Source organism: Aphelocoma coerulescens, chromosome 1A, assembly GCF_041296385.1.
Source record: "Aphelocoma coerulescens isolate FSJ_1873_10779 chromosome 1A, UR_Acoe_1.0, whole genome shotgun sequence".
Classification (NCBI taxonomy): domain Eukaryota; kingdom Metazoa; phylum Chordata; class Aves; order Passeriformes; family Corvidae; genus Aphelocoma; species Aphelocoma coerulescens.
In genome coordinates this window covers 53427921-53450670 of record NC_091014.1, presented here as the reverse complement: position 1 = coordinate 53450670, position 22750 = coordinate 53427921, and the positions used below count along the sequence as shown (strand labels likewise).

At 44.9% G+C, this 22750-nt stretch overlaps 1 protein-coding gene across 7 annotated transcripts in view; it reads left to right on the top strand.

Moving 5' to 3' along the window:
• Positions 1-22750, top strand: part of CACNA1I (calcium voltage-gated channel subunit alpha1 I) — a 149502-nt gene that overhangs the window by 95327 nt on the left and 31425 nt on the right. For all 7 annotated transcript variants that reach the window (XM_069002736.1, XM_069002739.1, XM_069002738.1 and 4 more), the window contains exons 5-10: positions 2729-2888; positions 5054-5369; positions 6042-6134; positions 11846-12155; positions 13542-13942; positions 21334-21485. In XM_069002736.1, coding sequence (XP_068858837.1) covers positions 2729-2888; positions 5054-5369; positions 6042-6134; positions 11846-12155; positions 13542-13942; positions 21334-21485 — 1432 coding nt within the window. The remainder of the gene's footprint in view (positions 1-2728; positions 2889-5053; positions 5370-6041; positions 6135-11845; positions 12156-13541; positions 13943-21333; positions 21486-22750) is intronic.

The following is a 22750-nucleotide window of genomic DNA, read 5'->3' as shown; positions in this document are numbered from 1 at the left end:
TTGTCATGCAAGATGCACAGGTGTTGCTGTGGATGGCAGCTTGTCCAGTGAGGGCCCTTTGGAAAAGGGAGGCATCCCAGTACCCCAAAACAGAATACACCCAAGGCTGTACTGCCCATTTCCATTGTTGGGCAGTTGCTTTGGAGACCTCATTGTTTTGGCCACCAGGCTCGATGGTAAATCATCACCTGTTATCCTTAGGCCTTTCAGGCTTTCTCTTTCTTTCTCCTGCAATTGCAACTGATGTTTGAACATCTGGATGGGTGTAGGTTCAGTGTTCCTCATTTTGAAGAGCCAATCTCATCTCCACAGTCAGCATCAATAGAAAGAGAAAGATGAATCTGTCTAACTGTGAAATTAAAAAAACCCATTTGTTTCACTTGGACTTAGGACCTGTTAATGCTGAAATTCTTTGTGAGGTGGAAAAGACGCCAAGTGGTGGGGTCACCTGCCAGTTCTTGGGTCATGGCTCCACATTCCCCAGAAGGCCTAACATGAGGGCAATAGCTATGATCTTAGAGCTGTGGAGGGCATAATCTTGTACCATCAGTATTCCCTGTGAGAGTCAGGATAGAGAACGTATGGGCAGGCAGGATGTTTCAAGGAAAAAGGCAGACAAGTTTTGCATGTCACTTGCTTTCTCTTGGAACACAGACAAAATCAATTTTTGCAAATTCTGACCCAACAAGCGTGCTGTCTGTAAAATTCTGGTGGGAATGTCTGTTCTGTCTGTTCTGCATTTCAGCATAAGGGCAGCCTCACTTCTCCCATTACCCAGCTCTGAAGTGGAGCTAGCATCAACTGATCTGACATCAACTGATCACCCCCTCTTGCAGCATTACTGGCACAGCTTCCCATGTCACTTGGCTCTCCCTAATGTACCAACCAGGACAGTTTATGAGAACTACTGAGCTCGTTCTGTGACGCAACATTAATGCTGGGAACGCAGCACTACAGTGAGGGTGCACGGTCTTGAAGTCTCTGTACTCTCCAGAGCGTTTCTCCAGGGCCCAGCAGGTCACAGTGGCCCACAGCAGGGCACTGTGGCTGTGCTGTTGGACTTGGTGTGCTGAGAGGTCAGAGAGCTGCCAGTGCCTCAGGGCATGGCTGCGATCCCCAGCGAGTGGCTGGAGCCGTGCCCCAGCTCTGCCGAGTTACTGATGTACTCGTCTAGAAGCCGCCTTACATGGTGGCTGGTGACACAGCTGGACAGCCAGGCAGCAGGGCTCAGCTACTGCTCCCCAGCCTGGTCTTAGAGCCAGTGCCATCATCCATTATCCTTCACAATCCTGTGTAAGCACCATTAAGCATCTTCTCCCTCCTACACATCACCTACCTGTAAATACCACTCCTGTCTCTTCTACCCTGCTCTGTCCCCAAAACATTCTCTACTAATCTAAACCAGTCTGATGTTCCACAGCAGGCACACTTCTCCCTTCAGTGTTTGTGAATTCCATGCCTGCCTGCCCCACTCCAGGTGCCACTTCCCTCTCTGAGGCATGAGCAGTCCAGGGAATAGACATGGAGCATAATGTATAGTATTGTGTGGTAATTACTTGATGCTGGGTACACAAGGGGGATTATCTTGTGTCTCAAAGGGCTGTCAGAGAATCCTAATCTTATCTTCCCCTCCTTTTTTGCCTTCCACTGCCATCTGAAGTAATGAATTGGTTATAAATACCTAATTAGCTAATTATTTGCTGGCCTACATGGAAAATCTTCAGTGAAGGAACTCTCTGGGTACCTGGGGGAGGGACCTCCATGGAGATGAGGAGAGACAACCTCGTGAGGTGTGCATAGGGGTAAAGGCAGTACTGTGATGCTCAGAAGAATTTCTAGACTTTCACCATCCCTGGAGAGCAGAGGAAAAGCCATTAGCTCCACAGAGAAACAAGACTATGTTTACCTGTACTTGTGGCTGTGAGCTGAAGAGCCAAGGGGAAAGTAAAACCACATGAACAATTCATTAGGTAATTAGAGAGTAAAAAAAAGTTCTTTTTGGAAACATTTGCAGTGGGCAGAGATTCTGTGCTGGAAGCATTTTGGGCTGTGCCTGCTACTTGTGTGCTCCAGCCCCATTGGGGCACGATGACTAGCCAGGGGAGGAAATTGTGGTCTACATGAGTGTCTCTTGATGATACTTTCACTGATAAAAACCCAATTATCTATGTCAGTTTATATGTTCTGGAAAGGTTCATCCCACTGGCAGGCTGGCCTTGGTCTGTCAATCCAGGTCTCATCTCACAGGTTGCAGCATGCAGCTGTTGTACTGGGATGACTTTCAGTCCGAGCCATTGGATAATGGGGCTGTTGAGCTGACATGCCCCTTTGGGACAGTTGTCACTCTGTTGTCCTTCTGCAGGAAAAGGGGAGGGAGGGATGTCAGTCAGATAACTGATGGCACCAAAAGTCTCATTCTCTTTTCTTCTCTGCTGCAGATGGAGGCCTAAGGTTAAGAGATCACAGCATCACAGCAGCTCTGCTGGCTGCCTGTCAGTAGAGGTTAGGACAAGAAAGGGCAATAACCATAAATCTGGCCTGCTTTGGACAGTAGTTAATTTCTGACACTCTGCTTTTATTTTTATGGGGCCTTTTTTTTTTTAAATTAGTATTTTTTTAATGCTTACCTTGTAATCTTTTTTCCTTTTCTTCTCCTTCCCTTCCTCTCTCCCTTTCTCTATCTCTGTGTCCCACACTTGCTCCTTCTGGTTCTCTTCTCCCCCTGCAGGCATGCGCATCCTTGTGAACTTGCTCCTGGACACCTTGCCCATGCTGGGGAACGTCCTTCTTCTCTGCTTCTTTGTCTTCTTCATCTTCGGCATCATTGGGGTGCAGCTGTGGGCTGGGCTGCTCCGCAACCGCTGCTTCATGGAGGAGAACTTCACAGTGTGAGTGACTGGGAGACAACATCTCCTTCCTTTCTTCCAGGGATGCTTCTCTTTCCCTCTGCCTGCTCATGTCTTCTGCCAGGCTCTTTGTGTATCACTTACTCCAAGTGTGGGGTGGTAGTGTGCAGGGTGTTGGTCACATCTTGCAGTGGAAAGGGAGGGTGGCAAAGACAGCTGGTTTTTTTCTGTCTTCTCAGCAGGTGATAGGGCTCATTTGGATTTGATCGAGGCACAGGTTAGCATGGCTGCCCCTTCAGCCATGCCCAGTAATACAGGATGGTGCTCCTACACCTAGAAAGACATGAAACTCTGAAACATGCTGCCTTTCTCCTAAACCTGCTCCCTCTTCAGAAAACAATACTCACAGGAGTCTTACAGAAAGCCATAGTGCTTCCTGAGGCATCCAGGGACATCTCTGGCACCTCCAAAATGGAGCTGGGGTCACTGTTTGGACGGTGGTGCATTGGAGGGACACTGAGAAGTTACTAGAAAACTTCAGGAGCAGGATTGCATGTGGCCAGTACCATGGGGAAGGGACAGAGGGCTGGTGGGAGAGGTGTCCCACAGCCAGGTTAGTAGAAGTGAGAGCATCTGAAAGCAAAGAATGAATGTTTGAATGGGACAAAAAACTCTTGGGGAAACATGGGAACAGTTCTGGCAAAGAGAGCCTGGAGCCACACAGGGGTCAATTACAGGTATCTGAGGTTTATTCGGGGGGGTTCAGGGGCGAGTCTGCAGAGCACAGCTTTACTCCTCCCACAGGCAGTGGGGTGGAAAAGCTCCTGCCTGCCATGAATTCTCCGATTACCCAGTTTCAGGGCACAGCTCCTCCTGTTGACTTTCTGGCTTTAGTAGATCTCAGGCTTTAAAATGTTTTCTTAAAACCGCATGCTAATCCCAGGTGTGCTATCAGTGTAGACTACTTAAAGAAAACCTAGAGCTGTAGATCAGTTTATACTGATTAAACAGTTCTGAAGCTTTAGATCATCTCAAATTGGAAAAAAAATGTGTGAAAATACAATGTGCAGAACAGCAGTGGAGTTGCAGAGTAGGAGCTGCTTAAAGCAGGCATTTTCTGTGTTTATTCCTTGGGGAAAAACTAATGTTTAGGATGATTGTCCTTTATGTAAATCAGGAGTAGCACTTCTTTAATGAGTGTAATTACATCCATGCAGAGTTGATGTAACTGAGAAGTGAATTGGGGCCACAGCCTTCACAGTGCAGATATTAGAAAATATTTGGCTGACTGTTACTGGGGAAATCAATTCTGAAGGTACCCATGCACCAATGATGAGGATGAGTTAAAACATCTTTGTAGTTTAGTCCTACTTAGTTAAGAATCAGAGACTGTCTTTTCTTTTTCACCTGTCCTCTTCCAATGACACTTTGTGAAAAAGTCTGCATTTGCACAATGTGAAAGTTGTGCATTGTAGCACTGCAAGGAATACTCCAGATAAAGTTTAATCCAATTTTTTTTTTATCTCCACCTTTCACTTTTCTGATATTAGCTCATCTCCAGCTAGGCAAGCATAGATGATTTTAATTATTCATGCATTTGGAAGGTGCTTGCATTATTTGGAAAAAAGACATGAACTTGTCATGAAACATTGCACCCATAATGCCAGCTGTCAAGGAGGAGTCAAAGTTAAGGTTAAGTCAATTTTATCTTTCCATTTCCAAATTTTAAGGCTTATCTATGCAACGTTAATTATGCATGAACTGGATTTTTTTTTAGAAGTACAGAAGGTTCACTACCAAATGTTACAAAACATGTCCATCAGCAGTTACATATATGAACATATTACAGTAAAGCCTGATGAACTTCCTTAATGTCATTGCATCTGATTTAGCTTTGATGTTAATGGGGAGAGTGATCAGACTGCAAATCTCTGCATTCCAGCTTTTCTTCACCTTCATGCAAGCAGATTGTGTAATTTGGCTTGGGGTGATCTGATGGCAGGAAAAACTCTGAAGACTGGGGACTCACCCTAGAAATGTCCTGGTTTTCAGGAGCCCTGTCTTTCTTCCTCTTCTCCTGAGGCAATAAACCTGGAAATCCCCTACCCAATGCAGTCCCTATGTCAGAATGGGGGGTCCCAGCTCCACCAGTATCACTGATAGGAAACTCTCTGTCACAGGAAATTTGACTGTGGGTTCTTTTGCAGACAAGGTGACATTGTCCTGCCCCCTTATTACCAACCAGAGGAAGATGATGAGATGCCCTTTATCTGCTCGCTGTCAGGAGACAATGGAATTATGGGTTGTCATGAAATACCCCCACTGAAGGAGCGAGGCCATGAGTGTTGTTTGGACAAGGATGATTATTATTATTACAATTCAGTCCGGCAGGAGTTCAATATCAGTGGCATGTGTGTGAACTGGAACCAGTACTACAACGTGTGCCGCACCGGCAACGCCAACCCGCACAAGGGTGCCATCAACTTTGACAACATTGGCTACGCCTGGATTGTGATATTTCAGGTAAGTCTGAGTTAGCCTCCTTACAAGGCTCAAGCTTATTTTTCTGTTTTTCAAACCCAGTTGTTCTGGGCTCCAGTGGTAATTTCTGCAGGGTGTGACAGAGATGCAAAGTAAAGGGCCTTGCAACTCCCCTGAGAAGGGAGACAGCACACACACGAACAGTGTTCCTGTAGATGGGGAGGGACACAGAGCAGTTCCAGGTGCTTGCTGAAATAAGCCCCGTTCTTCAGCCTGACTTGTATCAGTTTCCCTTTCATTCCAGACAGCTATAGTAAGGGAAGTTTTGTTTTTTTTAAATTCCCAGTACACGTTGCAGATGGGAGCTAAATTCCATGCTTTTTTCTTTTCCTCCGGCTGTACCCGGTGTCCAGTCCAAGGGGCACAGAAACCTGCTGCGGGTTTTCCCCCGCTGCGATCCAGGGAAATGAACTATTTTAATGGAATATTCCTGCTGTGGACTAGAATGATCTCACAGGCTTTGACAGTATGCCAGTGTCACCAAGCAGTACCATGCTGATTTCCCAAGATGGAAATTTGGCTTTGTTGAAATGAATTGTTGTTTCTTACCTTTCTTGGGTTGCAACCGTCCTGCCAGTATCTGCTTGTATACTCTGAGGAGTGAACTCTGGAATACCACTTCCCTCCTGTTTCTCTTGTTGTTCGTCTTTGCAGGTGATCACACTGGAAGGGTGGGTGGAGATCATGTACTATGTGATGGATGCCCATTCCTTCTACAATTTTATCTACTTTATCTTGTTGATAATCGTAAGTATAAGGTTTGATGAATGACAGCAATGCAAGCTAAGAGCCTACAAAAAACAGGTCTTAGATCAACACAGATCGTGGGCATTCTAGGAGTCTCAGAAATCCAGCTAGTTGATTTTCACCAAGGGTCTGCAGCAGGATCACATACATAGTTATCAGCCAAGTTATTATATTTCACTCAAAAACATACTTAGAATTGATTTCTAAAGTTATACATGCCCAGTGTAGAATAATGTTCTCAGTGGCAGATCTTCTTGCAAAGTAAATTCCCCAAACCAGTTGGCTTAAAAGCCAATTCTTTCTCTGCTCTTCTACTTGGTCTCTATACATTTTAAGCTCTTGAGTAATTTTTGAGCCATGTTGAGCCAGGAGCTTTTGGCAGCACCTGGATTTATCAGGTTCAGAGTCTCAGATTCACATTTTGTTAGATTCAGGGTCTGTCACACTGAATTACTTCCTCACCATGAACGAAAAAGAACTACTGCTCTGAAAGTGTCAGCAGTCCAAAATAAACTGGCTGTGTGAGATCCCTTGTGGTTGGTGGGATGGAAAGAGAGAAGTGTGTCAGCGATGAGAACCTAATAAGCAGTTTATAAACCCTGTGGATTTATGCAAATGAAGTTTGAAGGTTGGTTTTCTGTGAGGCTATTTATTATCTGGACCTGGGATGAGAGTTGAGAAACATGGTGCCACTGCCTCTCCATTCCTCAGGCTTCCCTTGCATAAGTGCATTTGCTTGGAGGGAATAGTCTGTTTCTAACAAGGAGGGATTTTGTTTTTGTGAAGGCTCTTGCACTTTGCTCACCTGGGGGACTGAAGAGTGAACTAGAAAGACATAGGATGAATTATGGGAAGTATAAAATCTGTACCTAGTAGATGCAATTTCGTTCCAGGTCACTGAGCAAGGACCTCAGTGTGTATTTCCAAAACCTATGTGCATTTGGAGGGGCTGATGAATGGACCTGGCTAAGACTCTGATCTTCATCCAACACTTGTCCTGTGAGGCCATGCCCTTCGAGAAATAGGATCTCTAGATGCAGTCCCCCAGTAACACTAACAGATTTACCTAGTACAGGATCTAGTTGAAATTCAAGTTGGCATACAATGACTTGAGATAAAGCAGACTTTAATCCATTTCTGTGAGAAATTCTGCAGCCTGTACCTATGGAGGGTCCAAAAAAAAAGTCTATCAGTCCGTTCAGGTCAGACAACTTATGAAAATCTTACTGTATCCTTGATTTCACCCTGCCTTATGGCCTTCTACATGCACAAGGGCAAGACAAGGAGAGAATAACAGAAATATGGCCCTGTGGGCTGGAGCATGAAACCTGGACAGCAGAGGTGAAATATACCTTCAGGAATGTTCCTTTTACTTCCTGGAGAGTCCCAAAGAGACAGTGCAGAGATGTGATTGCATAGGATGGGGTGACAGGGGGGAGTTTCCACAGGCTCTGTTCTCAAGGGTGAACTGAACATCCACTGCTTTTTGTGAGTTCAGAAAATTCTTCATTTCCCATGCAGTTTGTTCATATATCCCACGATGTAACAGATATTTAGTGCCCACCTGCATTTTGACTTTGAGCAGCATGGTCAGGATACGCCAGTTTGTAGAATATGCAGTTAGACACAGACTTTACTCCTTGTCCCACAGCCACAGTCTCTCGCAGAGGCAGGAAGGATTGTGCAGGGTCAGTGTTTAACCACTGGGGCACAACATACCCAGCCTTTTGTAGGCCAGTTCCAGAAACTGCCCCTCCCCCCACACTTCAAACTACAGAAGTTCTGTCACCATATTTTTGGTTTCTAAGTATCCTTCCAGTGCTGGCTCACATCATGTGGATTCAGAGTGATTCAAACTTTGTCTCTGGATTTGCAGGCACTGAAAACCCTCAATTAAACATTCCACCTGAGATGTTACTGCAGAGTGTCATTGACATTTCTAGACACTCCCTCCTCATTTGCAGAAGCCATATAGGTTTATTTCTGTGAAACACAGAAGAACATGAATCTCAGGTTACTTTGGGGACTGCTGAGAACAAAGGAGCCATATGCTAGGTGGAATATTTTCTTTGCCTTTGGTGGAGTTAGGCCAAGGAAGTATTTAGCTTTTCTGCTACCTACTTGGCGTGCGTGATACACCTTTTGCAGCACATAGCCACAGTGTAAACTCACTATCACTTGGCTGCATTTTCTGTCTGAATCTTCGTATAGAAATGATAATCTTTCTTTAAGTCTCATGAAGTATGGCCCTTCCAGCCTTTATGCTTCCCTCCTTCTCCATGGTTGAAAGGCCCGCGTTTCTAAGCAGGATTGTTCTGACAGTCATACTTTAAGCTCTGACTCTTTGCTTTTCCACACACATTCTAGCCTTGGCTCAGACTCACTCTTCTGGGGCTCGATCTCTGCAGCTTCTCTCCAGAGCTGTGCTTTCAGCCATGACTTCTTTCCTACAATGATATCTGCAAACACCCACATAAGGGCATTACCTGCTACTGCTCATATGGCAGGAAGAAAGCTCCACCACCTGGATGTACTCCTAGCACAGTTAGAAATCCTGCATAGATGTGCTCCTCTGACGGGAAGGGTGCTGACTGACCCTGGCACTCTGAGAAGCCTTGTAGAACAACCTGGAAAAAGCATTTTATGTATTCAGTAGATTTTAAATTGCTTCCCCTTTGGCCAGGGGTCAGGGATGTGATACAAAGGAAGGACTGCTCCCTGCTCTTGGGTCAGTGTTTCATCTGGGATTTCCTGCTTGAAGTCCAGCTGTCTCTTTGACACCTCTCCAGCTACTTGGCCACTGCTGTGGCTCCTGGATGAGTGAGCTCTTCTGAACTCTTAGACTGGCATCTGCATTGCAGCACTCAGAGGTTCCTTGAAGTGCTCTGTGCTTACACATGTGGGCCTCAGAAGGCAAGCTGGACATCCAGGCAGAAGCAGTGAAAGTAATTGACAAGTCAGTATCTGCAGCACTAGTCAGATTCTGTTAGATATTGCAGAGATAGGGCTTGAACCTTGGGCTGAATGAGGCCAGGATCTGCTTTATCAAAGCACAGCTCAGTCTCAGGGGTGAAAGGGACCCTGTGTTAGGGCTCTGAATCAGATGCTTTGACTCCATGTCCGACACTTCCCATCTCTCTGCTCAGCCAGATGAGATGAATCACTCAATTAGGAGCCTTCTGGGACCCTTCTTGTCCTTCTCCTGGCTGGGAAGCAGTGCCAAGCTCAGCAGGGCCTGAGAGTTTATGGACTTGCCTGTGATTTTAAGGATTAACCAAGCTAATTTGCTTTGTGTTTGATGTTCCTAGCTAAAAGGATAAGGTCTGGGGAGTAGTTGCCATATCCAGTCCTCTCCCTTCTCCCCTTTTTGTTCATCTGGTGGGAGATGGCAGCAAACGGTGCCTGTGAGGACAGGGCTCGGTGATGTGAACCTGAACCCTGCTCCAGATTCCACCCTAGGCCAACAGTGTGGTCCTGGTGAGGCCATCTCAGCCCTCAGCTCTTCCCCTTGTGGTCTGGAGAGAAGGTGTTGCAAGCCCTAACTGCTTGTGGTTTGTGAAGTTGTGGGAAATTGCAAAGTACTGGGCGGTGTCACAAGTAGTGTTCCAGAGATGCTGACACAGCTGGTGTCCATCTCCCTGCCCTGCCTCACTCAGTGCTGGCTGAGGGACATAACCAAAAGGGAAAGCCCATGTGAGTATCATGCTGCTGAGGAGAGTGCACCAGAGAAGAATTTGGATTCCCAGTCATACTCTCATCAGTTAAAATAAAACATGCAAGACATCACAGACTAGGGAAGGCAAAGGAATCTGAACAAGGCATTATTTTAATTTTCAAGGCAGCATGCAGCAGCTGAAGGGAAAATAGGCTGAAATATGGGGGAAGGAGAGAGAAGGGAAGGGTTCAGTGATGAAAGGAAACAGAATTAGAACAGCTTTGAAGGATGCTGAGAGGAGGAGGGGGGGGGAAAAAAAGCCCTTTATTTTCAGATACCTTACTGTCCTTATGTTGAATCTGGTCAGAAAGAGCTTCATGTTTCAAAGGGTTATTGAGATGCTAGCAGGGACACCACCCCTTTGGACAAAGGTCCTGGGCACTTGTGTGCAAGAGAAAGGGTCACCCAGAAGGGCAAGCTGGTCAGGAGAAAGGCTGCTGGGATAGGTAAAACAAGCTCTGAGGTACTTGCTGAAATAAACCCTTTTTCCATTCACAAGCACTGAGGTCAGGTTATCACCACCTTTTTCTCCTCTGTCCCCTTTGCTGGAAAGGCTTTGCAGGAGAGGACACATGTGAAGACAAGGGCAGGACTGAATCCTGCTCTCTGTCAGAGCTCTTTGCTTGTAAAGGAGGGACAGTGAGGTGAGACTGGGTCCTGTGTGGGTTCATACAGGAGAAACTGGTGTCAGGATGCCCCTTGGCAGGGATGCTCACTGGCCCAGGGGAAGCAGAAATCTTGGGCTGGTGCTTCATCTCCTCACAGGGGCTGCCCCTCAGAGTCTGTTTCAGAGCACTGCAGATGCATGGTCCTTCTTCAGAGTTTAGACTCTGCATTTTATCAATGCCCTGTTGCCATTTACAGATCTGGAGGGAGTAGGCAGCAATCAAGGGGTCATAGCTTTTGAAAATTATTTTGAACATAGTTACCAGCCCTTTTATGTATGAAATTCTCATCATATTGAAGCCCAGGATTTATCCTATATCTGTCTATCTATGGATATCTGTGGAAATGAATCTCTAATTTCATGATGTGTAACACAGAGTGTGTTCATTTTGCCTCCAGATCTCTCAGCACCAAAAAATCCTTTCTCCAATTTACAAATAGAAAAGCTGAGGTTTAAAGGGAACATGCGAAGTTGTAAAATAAGCCTGGTAGACATTTGGGCTTCTGTATGGAGAACTAGAGCATAGGGAGAACTTGAGCATTTTGTTTGCTCTTTCTAAGAAATTGGAGGTGTGTTTTTTAAGGCGTTTTTGTTTGAAATGTGAGGCCTACATAGGCCAGAGGACAAATTAAAAAAGAGCTAATATGATATGTCTTGTATCAGAAGAGTAGGATATAAGCAAGGAAGCATGGTTTTACCAGACTACTCAGTGTCCTTCTAAAAGTCATTCATTTCTGTAAAATCCTTTTTGATTTCAAGAGCTCACTCATTTCAGCAAAGTCCCATCTCCTTGTATGGAGAATTTAGGTGTAAATGGTAGAAATTAATAATATGCCCCAAGTATACAGGTATGTCATTAAAATGATCTGAGAATACTGACATTTATTCCAAGAGCTGAAGGCTATAAATGGCAGTGCATGATTTTTCCAGTGGTAGATGAATAAGTAGAGATCAACCAAACTGGTTCTCTGTCTCCTACCTTCTATTTAATACAAAGGAGAGGGAAAGAAAAGGTCTAGTTTTCATCAAGCCCTTTGTATGCAACTTCTAAGTGATTTGCTAAGGGTCCCAAAACCTGCAAAAAGTTGGACCTATTTCCTGAATTTCAGTGCATAGCTTTAAATTCTGCATGGAAATGATGTTGAGTGAGGTCTCAAAACCAAGCTCATACACTCCTGGCTTTCTCAGAAACCCCTTCTCCATATGCAGACTCATTCCCACTCCTCTGTCTGCCTCCAGTCACTTTCCCCTCCTCTCTTGCCTTACATTCCCCCTCCCACATGTTCTTCCTTGTGCTGACATCGGTCCCTTCTTCTCCTTTGCTGTTAGGTGGGCTCCTTCTTCATGATCAACCTGTGCCTGGTGGTCATCGCCACACAGTTCTCGGAGACCAAGCAGCGGGAGCACCAGCTGATGCAGGAGCAAAGGGCCCGCTACCTCTCCTCCAGCACCGTTGCCAGCTACATGGAGCCGGGAGACTGCTACGAGGAGATCTTCCAGTACGTCTGCCACATCCTGCGCAAGGCCAAGCGCCGCACCCTTGGGCTGTACAACAGCGTGCAGAGCTGGCGCCACGGCCACGTGGAGGAGCCCAGCGACGCCAAACCCGGCGTGAGCAGGAAAAGCCAGAGGCACTACAGTAAGGATCGCATGGGTAGAGCTGGAAATGCCAGCGGTGGAAATGTGAGAGTAGCTGGGAGCATCTCCATGCGCCAGCTTTCCAAAGGACCTGTGCCTATAAAGAACAGAATTGCAATTAACACTGGCCATTGAGCGTGGTGCCATGGCCAGCACACCAGACCAGCAAGGTGGGGGTGGCCAGCAAGAAAGGGAATGAAACAAGGGTGGCCAGCAGGGAATATGGATAATCTAGGTCTGAAATCCAGAGACCATAAAGAGATAAAGACACTGAGGCTTGTAAAGGGTTCCGTGTCTGGTATAGCCCAGTGTTGATAGCGGTTTGGGAGAGAGAAGAATTATGGGATACAACAAAGTGAAGCAAAGGATTGGACCTGGTGGCACAGCAGGTCCCCCAGAGCTCTTCTCCCAGAGTTGCTGCCAGACCTCAAGAGAGAGGCAAAGAGAGTAGAATTGCAGTAAGGTGTTGCCTGAACCTAAGGAGCGATGCTGAGGTCTGGTTGATATGCAAGGACAATGGAGACAGTTTCTCTTGATGGCAGCACATGCTGTTGCGTAAAATGAGACATGAGATATCATTTAAATTGGGTTCCTGGCTGGAAAAGTCACTGTAAAAATGGTTTTATAGAGTTAGTATTAACTGCCTGTTGATGCTTTTCCTATGTTATGCTCCCATTAACAAGCAAAAAGGCAGATTTTCCTTCAGCTGGTCCTGCATAGTCCAACTTTCATTTTCTTTTCTTGCTGGGAGAAAAGTTTCTTCAGGCTTCATGCGCTGTGTTATTGAATTAATTGCTTCATTTCCCCCAGTGTACACTTGATCTTCCAGGCCCAAATGGAGGATCAAGGAACAGAAATTTAGATTTCTCACTGAAGTCAGGAGATCTGTTCTGATTCATAGCTCACACTGTCAGGAGGAAGTGCTACCTCTTCTGGCTTCTTGAGATGCTTTGCTAATGTAGTTTCTCTAATTTAGAGAGTTCAGTTCAGGCTGGGGAGTTCTCAGACCCCACTTGTAGCAGTTCAGGCCAAAAGCAGCTCTCACGACTGTTTTTTCCCTCAGGTCCCACTTAACACAAGCTAGTGAGTCTCAAGCCACAATTCTTCATGAGACAAAGCAGTTCTTTCTCTCATGGACGTGAACCCTGTTGAGTCTAATCCCAGGCAAGCTGAACAGTACCATGTGTTTTGGAGGCACAGCCTGTCAGCATAGAGCCCCCAATGGCAACGGCTTCTCTTGCTGCCCTTGAGATGATATGTCAGTGTTTAATCATCCTTACAGCTAAAAAGCCCAGTTACTTTGTCTAAATACCCAGAAACCAAAAAGGTGTCCATTTTGAATGTCTTTTTCATAGCCTCCTTTAAGTAGCACCATTTCTCTTTCCAGGGGTTTGCCAGCAGCACAACTCTCTTGGCTGCCCTCCTCAGGGCTTAGTCCAGCCCATCGCTGTGACAGCAACCTCTGATCCCACCAACTGCCCCCGATGCCATAGGGCAGAGCATGAAGCATCCAGGAGGCTCTCAGTCCTGGACAGCGCTGGCTCAGACCAGGAGGATGGAGGAGCCAGTGAAAGGGATGGAGAGGGCAGCCAAGAGGACCAGGGTGCCTCAGCGCTGGAGAAGGAGGAGGAGGTGGAAGAAGGAGGACGGCTGAAGCTCTGCAGTGACATGTGGCGAGAAGTGAGGGTCAAGCTTCGAGTGATTGTGGACAGCAAGTATTTCAACCGTGGGATCATGATTGCAATCCTAGTGAACACCATCAGCATGGGCATTGAGCACCACGAACAGGTAAAGCACCTCAGGGCACAAGGTGGGCAGCATGGACTGCTGAGCCCTGCTGGGGGTTATGGCCTCGCTAAGCAGCTGATGCAATTTGATGGAGGCAGAGACTGAGCAATTTGGACCCCAGACTGCAGCACAGATGGTCCCAGCATGACTTTGGAGAAAGCCTCAGGATCTTGCAGGGTCTCTTACTTCTTTATACCTGTTCTTAATCGCTTTCTCTGTCTCTCCATGTATTTTCCTCTCACCTCTTCTCAATGCTTCCCTTTTCCTCCTCCCTGGTCATTCATCCCTCTGTTTTTCTTTTTTGCCCTCTCTCCACTTTCTGTCTGCTTCTCTCTCCGTCATCCTCATCTCTTCCATCTTCCTCTTCTCTCTCACTCATTTCTCTCTTCATTAGCTTACTGAATCCTTAGTCTCTTTGGTTAATTTAATGTGCCCTCTGGGGATGTCACAGGCACTTCACCAGCATCTCAATTCAAATCCATCAGCTTGCTAGCCTTCCCAACTTAATTAAGAGATGTCTGAGCACATTCTATCTATACAAGAAGGCTAGGAAAGGCACCACCTCCAATCTCTAGTTGTTTTGGGAACTCAGGCTGCTTGAGCCTTTCCTTTGCCCTGGGAATAAGAAGTGATAGGTCAGACACAAGCAGCAGATGTGGACACAGGTTTGACTTTCACTCCAGTAGTTTGCAGGCAGCTCAGAGTCAGCCGTGTGCTTTATCCTAATGACAGACTTGTGAGATGGAGAGCAATTGTGTGCCCTTATTTTATAGCTGGGACACAGAGACTGTGTCTACACTGTGATGTGCAGTGCCAGTGTCAGAGGGTATTAAGCCCACCCATGACCTTGTATCTGCCCTGCTGCTTGGTGGCTCTGCTGCACTTTGCATTGAAAGAGTGCATGCTGTACATCCATGTCTCAGATCTACGCTGCCAGTCTGAATGTGACCAAGATTCACTCCTTGTGTCTGCCCGGATCACAAAATGGATCGCTGCACTACTGAGATGCTGACTGTATTGAAGCTCTGGAGCCGAGGTGAAATCTAGTCTTGAACACAGTGTCAGGCAGCAAAGAGACAGGCAGTGAGCCCAGTTCAAGCAAGGCACTCAGATTTGTCCTGAGCTGTATCAGGATGAAGATACCTTGAGACCTCGTGTATCTTAAATTCCCTGTTTGAGGCAACACAGTGTCTGAGCCAGTATTTGAAGCCTCAGATGTCTGGATCCCACCCACGTATCAAGCTTTAAACCAATTTTCAAAGCCCAGCTAGTTTCTGATACAAGGCTGTGAAACCTTAATTTGATCCCAGAATTCAAAACTGTACTGGATGCTTCAGTACCAGAAAAATACTGGCAGGAGCTCAGAGGAGAGGAGAATGAAGAAGATGCTGGAGGGGTTGACTCATGGAAATAGATAAAAAAGAGCAAAGCATTTATCCCATAGCAGAGAGATGACTAAGGGCTGGAGCCCAGGACAATTTGAAAACTGCCCACTGGTATTTTAAAGATGTGATCACCAAGCAGGGAGAGCCATTGTTCATCCTGGACACAGCATGAGTAATAGTTTGACAGAAGAATACTTGAGCTGGAGGTAGAGAATTCACTCTCGTGTTCTGGCTATTGTATGTGCAGATTTAAGCCCTTCTAGGATGCCTCTGCTGTGTTTGTACAGCCTGCAGCAGACTGGGATCTGCCTCTGCAGCCTTGGGGTTTCTAGTAGCAGGTTCTTAATGACAGTCCTTAAAATTGTGCTATCACTTTTTATCCATAAGTAGCTAGGAAAAGCTCAGGACCCTGCATGCTGTTTTTACCAGAAGAGATGTCAGCCAAAATGATCATAACTGAAAAATGTGGTGCAGCCTGTTTATTCAAAATGTGTACTGAATTCTTCTTTCCTGGCACAAGAAGACTAAAACATATTCAGACCATACCATGAATTTTGGATTCTTTTCAGTCAGCAGTTAACTCAGAAGCACACAGACATTTGTACCTCCCTTTGCTCTCCTTCAGTTTTTCCCAAACTGTGCCATCAGTACATCTCAGGCTGGTGCTTCATTGCCTACATTTTTCTCTTTCCTATTTTTTTTCTTCTGCTGTCTTTCCTCCCAAAAGCACAATTTTTCACAGAACAAAATCCAGCAAAGCCCCTCTACCCACCAAGATCTGTAATTTGCAGGGTGACACCATCCTTTGACTGAAGAAGCTTCTGTTGCTTCACTTGCTTTATCATTTGGATGTCTTCCAGCCCAGAGCCTGTAATGCCTATAAGGACCTCAGGTTAAGGACTGCAGGAGTGAGGCACAAGTTTCAGGTTCATAAACACTGCAACTCTGGGGACAGAGCACATGCGTGTCACCTTCAGTTGCCCAGTCTTGACCAACAGACAGAAAAACATGAATTTAAACTGTTTGCTACAATTCAGGGGTTTAAAATTCACGGTGTTTTTCTTCCAGGACACTGAACCTCAACAACTCAAGTAACTTTACTCATACTCAAAGCACCTTAGAATTTGGCTTCATTTAGCTTATTCATCCAGTCCTTTGTCCTGTCCTGATTGTGTGGCCAGGGCAGTTTCCATCTGCATATATATTTCTTGTGAAGGAAATCAACTCATTTTAGGAGAAACTGCACTTCTTTACGTCATTTTAAATCCATGATCTTATAACAAGGTATCATTTGTAAATAGCTACATTTATTCAAATCCATCAGTGTGCAATATACCATATAATAGTCTTGATATTAGGCCTTCAGATATTGCTGAGACATTGCATAAGCCAAACCCCATCATTTCAAGCTTTGTCCTTCTTGAAATAGTTTTTGCAGTTGTTCAGATCTGCCTCTATTTGGAAGTGTCTATTTTTAAAATACAGTGTAGAAAATATTGGATTCTTGTGGCTGTCCAGAAGAATCCTTTTAAGAGGCTTACTTTTTTCTTAATATTCACAGTAGATCTGGTGCTGCTGACTTTTCTCCCTTATTCAGCACGAGGATGAAAAGCTTGTCCCAGCTGAATGTCCCAGACTGCCTTTCTCATCATGTATTTCTTGAATGGCCTGTTGGACTCAAGTTTCTCTGCCATTAGCAGCCATGTTAGACAACTGCTGAGTAACGTGGTTTATCTTCTCCAGATTCTGCTGGATATCCTTCATACATCATATCAATTCTTTATGAGGTCTGTCTGTATGGATCAGATGATGATCCCCTGTTTCCTAACTAGACGCACCCTGTGGATCAGTACCTTCATATCCTTTAGCCTGTGTGATTTCACTTTATACCAGCATTTATTGCATTCACAAGTTCATATTTTACAGTTATTGCTTCTCTTTTTACTATTTGCTCCTTGTCAGAAACATTCAGCAAATGTCCAAGCCAGCTCATCATACTGACATTTAGTAAGGATGGAACAGTCTCCCTGGAGTGGTAGATGAAACCATACTACTTCAGCCTTGTAGAACTGGAGTATAACAATCATGAAATCCTGCCCTGATTGTGGGGTGGTGATTAAACTTAAGTAAAAGCTAGTTAGTATGTTCCATAGCTGATTTCAATGGCTCTTCTAATTATTGTCAAGCGACTTTGAAATTGTGCGTAAAAATAGACAGGCTGGAGAGACCTCTTTATGGAATATTTCTTTTTCATGTTCTCATCACAGAGGCAGTGATGTGCAGGTTGGGTAGGGCTGGTCTGCATAGGTCACATCAATTACTCTTCAGTTCCTAGACAGTTGCAAATTTACTCCTGGTTAGGAGAAACTTTTCCTGCAGGGGCTTCATGGTGATCTTAACCTTTCCTATGGTGTAGGAGTTTCTGTCTGCTGCCAGATAATGGACTAATTATATTTTCAGTCAAATCTGGCAAAAGAGCTCCAAGGTTAGTAAGAAATTGGAAGGGAGAAAAAAGCTGAGCTGCTGCCCTCTATTGCCCCAGTTCCAGTTTCTGATCACGGGACAGGAGTTCTGAAGTAAATCTGAATCGTATCTTTTACTCTCAGTATTTGATCTACATTGTTAGAGATGAAGGACTTTATTCCACAAAGATGTGAATTAGATTGTTTCATGGATTGGGAAAGAGATCCATACACGGGATAGGTTAACTGTTCTGATTAAAACACTGGTTCTGGGCATGCCTCGCCCCCTGGGATCTCTGCCCCTTCAAGCCATCCTCCTTACTGCAATACTCAGCTCCCAGAATTATGTTCAATTTTCACTTCTAGTGTGATGGGTAAATCTGTCCGTCCTGTCTTGGCAATGGGCACAGACTGCTTCTGGGGAGATTTCTGGTGTTCCTTTCTTTTTCTTGGACTAAAGTAGCCTTGAGTTCAGTTCTTTCCTTGGAGATGCTTTAACTTACAGTTTCTAGGTAAACCTGGGAGGAGGAAGGGTTTAGATGATGAATGCCTGAATGCTGTCTGTGGGAGCCTGGGGAGACCTCACAACTGCAGGGTGACACATCCACTGTGTTGGAGAGCCCATGTGTTGGTAGGAAGAAGAGAACCACTTTTCCCCTGTTTGCTTGTCCTCTTCATCAAGTTCACACTTCCCTGGCCAGAGAAGAGTCCCCTGCACCAGCCCTGTCCCAGCCACCCGCCTCATCCATTGTAACTCACAGCCACTCTGCCCCAGGAGCAAGGGCACTGCCACACAGGGCACAACCCCTGGTGAACCCCACCCTGCAGCTGATGGTTCTTTGCACTCTGTGAAACTACCTGTATGTCCAGAAATGGCTGCAATGCTGGATCTGCCTTAGTGCCTCTCCATCTGGCTGCTCTCTATCACCCCTTTTTTTCCTGAGTTAATTTCTTTTGTGTTGCTCTTATTTTTCCAGCATTTACTTCTTTACTACACTGTCTGAAACAGCTTTTTCATTCTCTACTTATTGTGGCTGCTAGTGAGTTTAATTTTTTTCAGCTTTGTTTTTTGATTTCTCTTTTTCTGCTTTTATCTCTGCCTCTTTCTTTCTCTTTCTTTCTTTCTTTCTTTCTTTCTTTCTTTCTTTCTTTCTTTCTTTCTTTCTTTCTTTCTTTCTTTCTTTCTTTCTTTCTTTCTTTCTTTCTTTCTTTCTTTTTCTTCCTCTTTCTTTCTTTCTTTCTTTCTCTTTCTTTCTTTCTTTCTTTCTTTCTTTCTTTCTTTCTTTCTTTCTTTCTTTCTTTCTTTCTTTCTTTCTTTCTTTCTTTCTTTCTTTCTTTCTTTCTTTCTTTCTTTCTTTCTTTCTTTCTTTCTTTCTTTCTTTCTTTCTTTCTTTCTTTCTTTCTTTCTTTCTTTCTTTCTTTCCTTCCTTCCTTCCTTCCTTCCTTCCTTCCTTCCTTCCTTCCTTCCTTCCTTCCTTCCTTCCTTCCTTCCTTCCTTCCTTCCTTCCTTCCTTCCTTCCTTCCTTCCTTCCTTCCTTCCTTCCTTCCTTCCTTCCTTCCTTCCTTCCTTCCTTCCTTCCTTCCTTCCTTCCTTTCCTTCCTTTCCTTCCTTTCCTTCCTGTCTGTCTGTCTGTCTGTCTTTCCTTCTCTGCCTAGACTTTCCTGTCCCTCTCTCTAGGAAAGATGCTTTACTGGGGCTGATGGATGGTCCATTAGAAACAGATTAACAGGTGAGGCTTGACTAGAGAAACAGGTGTCAAGGAGGGAAGGAGTGACAGAAGAACAGGTGACCTTTTCCACAAGCAAGATGCAAGCATGGGTTTTTAAACGTCAGTTGCTCCCTACAAGAGCACAAGAGAGAATGTATGGAAAGCAGAGAGGAGGATAATCCACCATCATAACCTGTTGCTTTTTTACATTGTTTATTTTCACTAGCATAATGATTCAATTCAGACTGAAATTGGCATCTCAGTTTGACATACAGACCTCATGTTCTCAGCAACTGTCGTTACTGCTGGGTCTCGGTGAAGTGATCTTCATCTCTCCCTTCCCACATGCACTTGCTCATCCCTTCTCTCTCATCTCTTATCTCCCCTCCTTTCTCCATCGTTTTCAGGGTGGTTTTGCTATTCAGATGTAACTATAGATGGAAATTGATCCATCGCCTCTTTTTACATTTTAAAGACATTGACTATTTTAATAAAAAGCTACAATGAGGAGTGCAAGAAATTAACAAAGGGCATGGGAAGCCAGAGATGTGAGGAGCAGTTTCTAGTTTATTTGTTCACCTGGGAGGATCTTAGCCCCTGGGGGCCTCAGAGCAGGGGTTAAAGCAGCCCCCAGCTTCAGGCAGAGAGCCAGAACCCGAACTGCATTCCTCCTTCTCTTCCTTTCCACCAGCTGTATAAGTAGCAGGCATGGCCAATGCAAAGGCCTCCCTTCAGCAAAGCAGCAATTTTGCAGACCATGGGGAGAGACTATGCCTTCCCTTCCTGGTGGGCACTAATATTGATTTAACGGTAAAAGTATTGGCTCTGACCTGCAGGGACTCATTTTTCATTTTTGCAGTGCCAGGAATGTCTGTCCTCTCTTGCTCTCTACAACAGGCTTTTGCAGTTTTCTTGTTCCCATCCATTTAATGTGATGCTTAAAAGAGTGGCTTGGTGGCCAAGCATAGCCCAGACCAAGGCAAAGGAAGATGTAACCTCTTTATTTTTCAACAGTCGTCTTGTGTTGTTCTTGGATTGTTCACTTTGTGCACTTGCCTTTCTCCTCTTGCTGTCCATTTTTCTCTCATCTTCACCCTGTCCTGCTCTCCCTGTCCCTTACAGGTAGGTTTTAGCAGTGTGGTCCTCCTTGCCATTGTCTTGTCTAGTTTGATATTTGCTTGGGTAATTATTGAGACCACTGTGAGGGTAGGGGTATAAGACTGATGGAGCAAGACCAGGAAACTAATGCATACCAAGGGTTTTGTGGGGAAAGGGGGAGAGAAAAAGGGGGAAGTGAAAAAATAGAGGGGAAAGGGTCAAATGAGTGCAGTGACAGTTAGAGGAGGATGGGGAATTGTTTTCCTATCATTTAAATGTTTTCAAAATTTCATGAAAAAAAAAAAAAAGAAGTGCCAGCTACCTGTGGAAACTTCAGAGGAAGAAATTCTTGAAGGAAGAGGTTGACTGCAAATCAGCCAATTTTGTTCTCTTTCAAAAAATACTCAAGTTCTTTGCACAAAATAAAGCAGCCTTTATCCAGGGGAATGGGATATGAAGGGGAATGCAGAAGAGGCTTGGTCAGCCTTGGCTGTATGAATGGCTGTGAGGCTCCTTTGCCTCTAATAAATAAAATTGTTAGGGATATAATCTATGATGAAGGTAGCAAATCTGCAAAGGAATTGGAGTGCAAGTGCTGCTATCCAGCTCCACTCTAATCTCACCCATGGACATTTGCAATTCCCTACAAACCCTGTTCCCTTGGAAGGGTAATACTTTATTTCCCATAATTTCAGGGCTCTTTCAGTTCTGACTCTCTGAATTTGCATTCTCTCTAGCCAGAGGAATTGACCAACATCTTGGAGATCAGCAATGTTGTCTTTACAAGCATGTTTGCCCTGGAGATGATCCTGAAACTTGCTGCTTTTGGTCTCTTTGATTACCTTCGCAACCCCTACAACATCTTTGACAGTATCATCGTCATCATCAGGTGACAAGGGCCTTGGGGATCAACTGAAATACATGTAGGAAAGAGTACCACAGAGCTTGCACACTTTTTCAGAAAGGATTTAGCAGCTGTACTGAGAGGAGCTGAGCTCATTGTGAGGAATGAGACAACTCTTTGTAGAAATTAAAACAATTTATTAAAACAGAAAAAATTGAAAAATTGCAAAAAACTAACAAAATATAAAAATTTGGGATCCAGATGGCTCGAGAGATATGCCCCAGGAGCGCAGGGATTCAGGAACTTTAGGCTTAAGACAGCTCTGAACCTCAGGTAGAGAAAAAAATAAACTTGCAGTTTAGGCTGGTCAAAAAGAAATCTATTTCTAAAAGCCCCTAGAAAGGGGTAGGCTTCTCCAGCACTGCCCTAGCAAGCTGGAGAGGAAGGGAAAATGAGTGTGACCACGTGTCTTTTTCTTCCTTTTATAGCTTTTGCTCCGCCCACAGTCCGCCCACAGTCCACCCCCCTGGTTCAAGGCGGTTGGTGTTTTCCCCTTGACAGACCACCTCTGTCCACCAATGGCTCCTCCTGGTCAGAGGGGTGATATTAGTTGAGATAAGGGTCATGTGCTTATGGGGGGCTGGGCTGTTTGTTGCAACTGGGGTTTTTTAAAATCTGCCTTGAAACCAAGATACAAGTAAAACATAAAAATACATCCAACACATCTTAAAACACTTGTAAAGGTATACAGTAAACACAGGAAGACCATAAAAACTTGATTAGTGTACCTGGACTGATGGATTGATTTTAACATTCAATTTAAAAATATTAAGCTCAAATTAATTAAAGCACTTAATATGCAAAGACCAAGCACAAATAGGGATTTCATGTATGACACTCATGCACAAGGCCAAGGACTGGGGGACCAAGATATCTTTTCCCAGTACTCGGTGTTGGTGCTATGCAAGCCACACAGCATTTCTGTCCCTCAGTTCTCTCCTCTGCAAAGTGGAGGCAATTGTAACTGCCTTGTTAAGTTCATAACACGTATTAGCTGTGAAATACTTTGAAAATGCACAAATTGAAGATGTTACAAAGGTTTAAAGTGTGATAAAAGAGCTTGTCTTGCTGGAATTAAATGCTGCAATCCTTTCTTCATTCCTGCCACATGCACTGCCACGTTCATGTTCTTAAGGCATAAATGCAGCTTTCAACACATAAGGACAAGCCTATGGTACATAATTCTGTCTTGCTCAGACAGGTTTTCTCTCTCACCCCTTTGTACTGCCAATGCCAAGGTGAAGACTTAG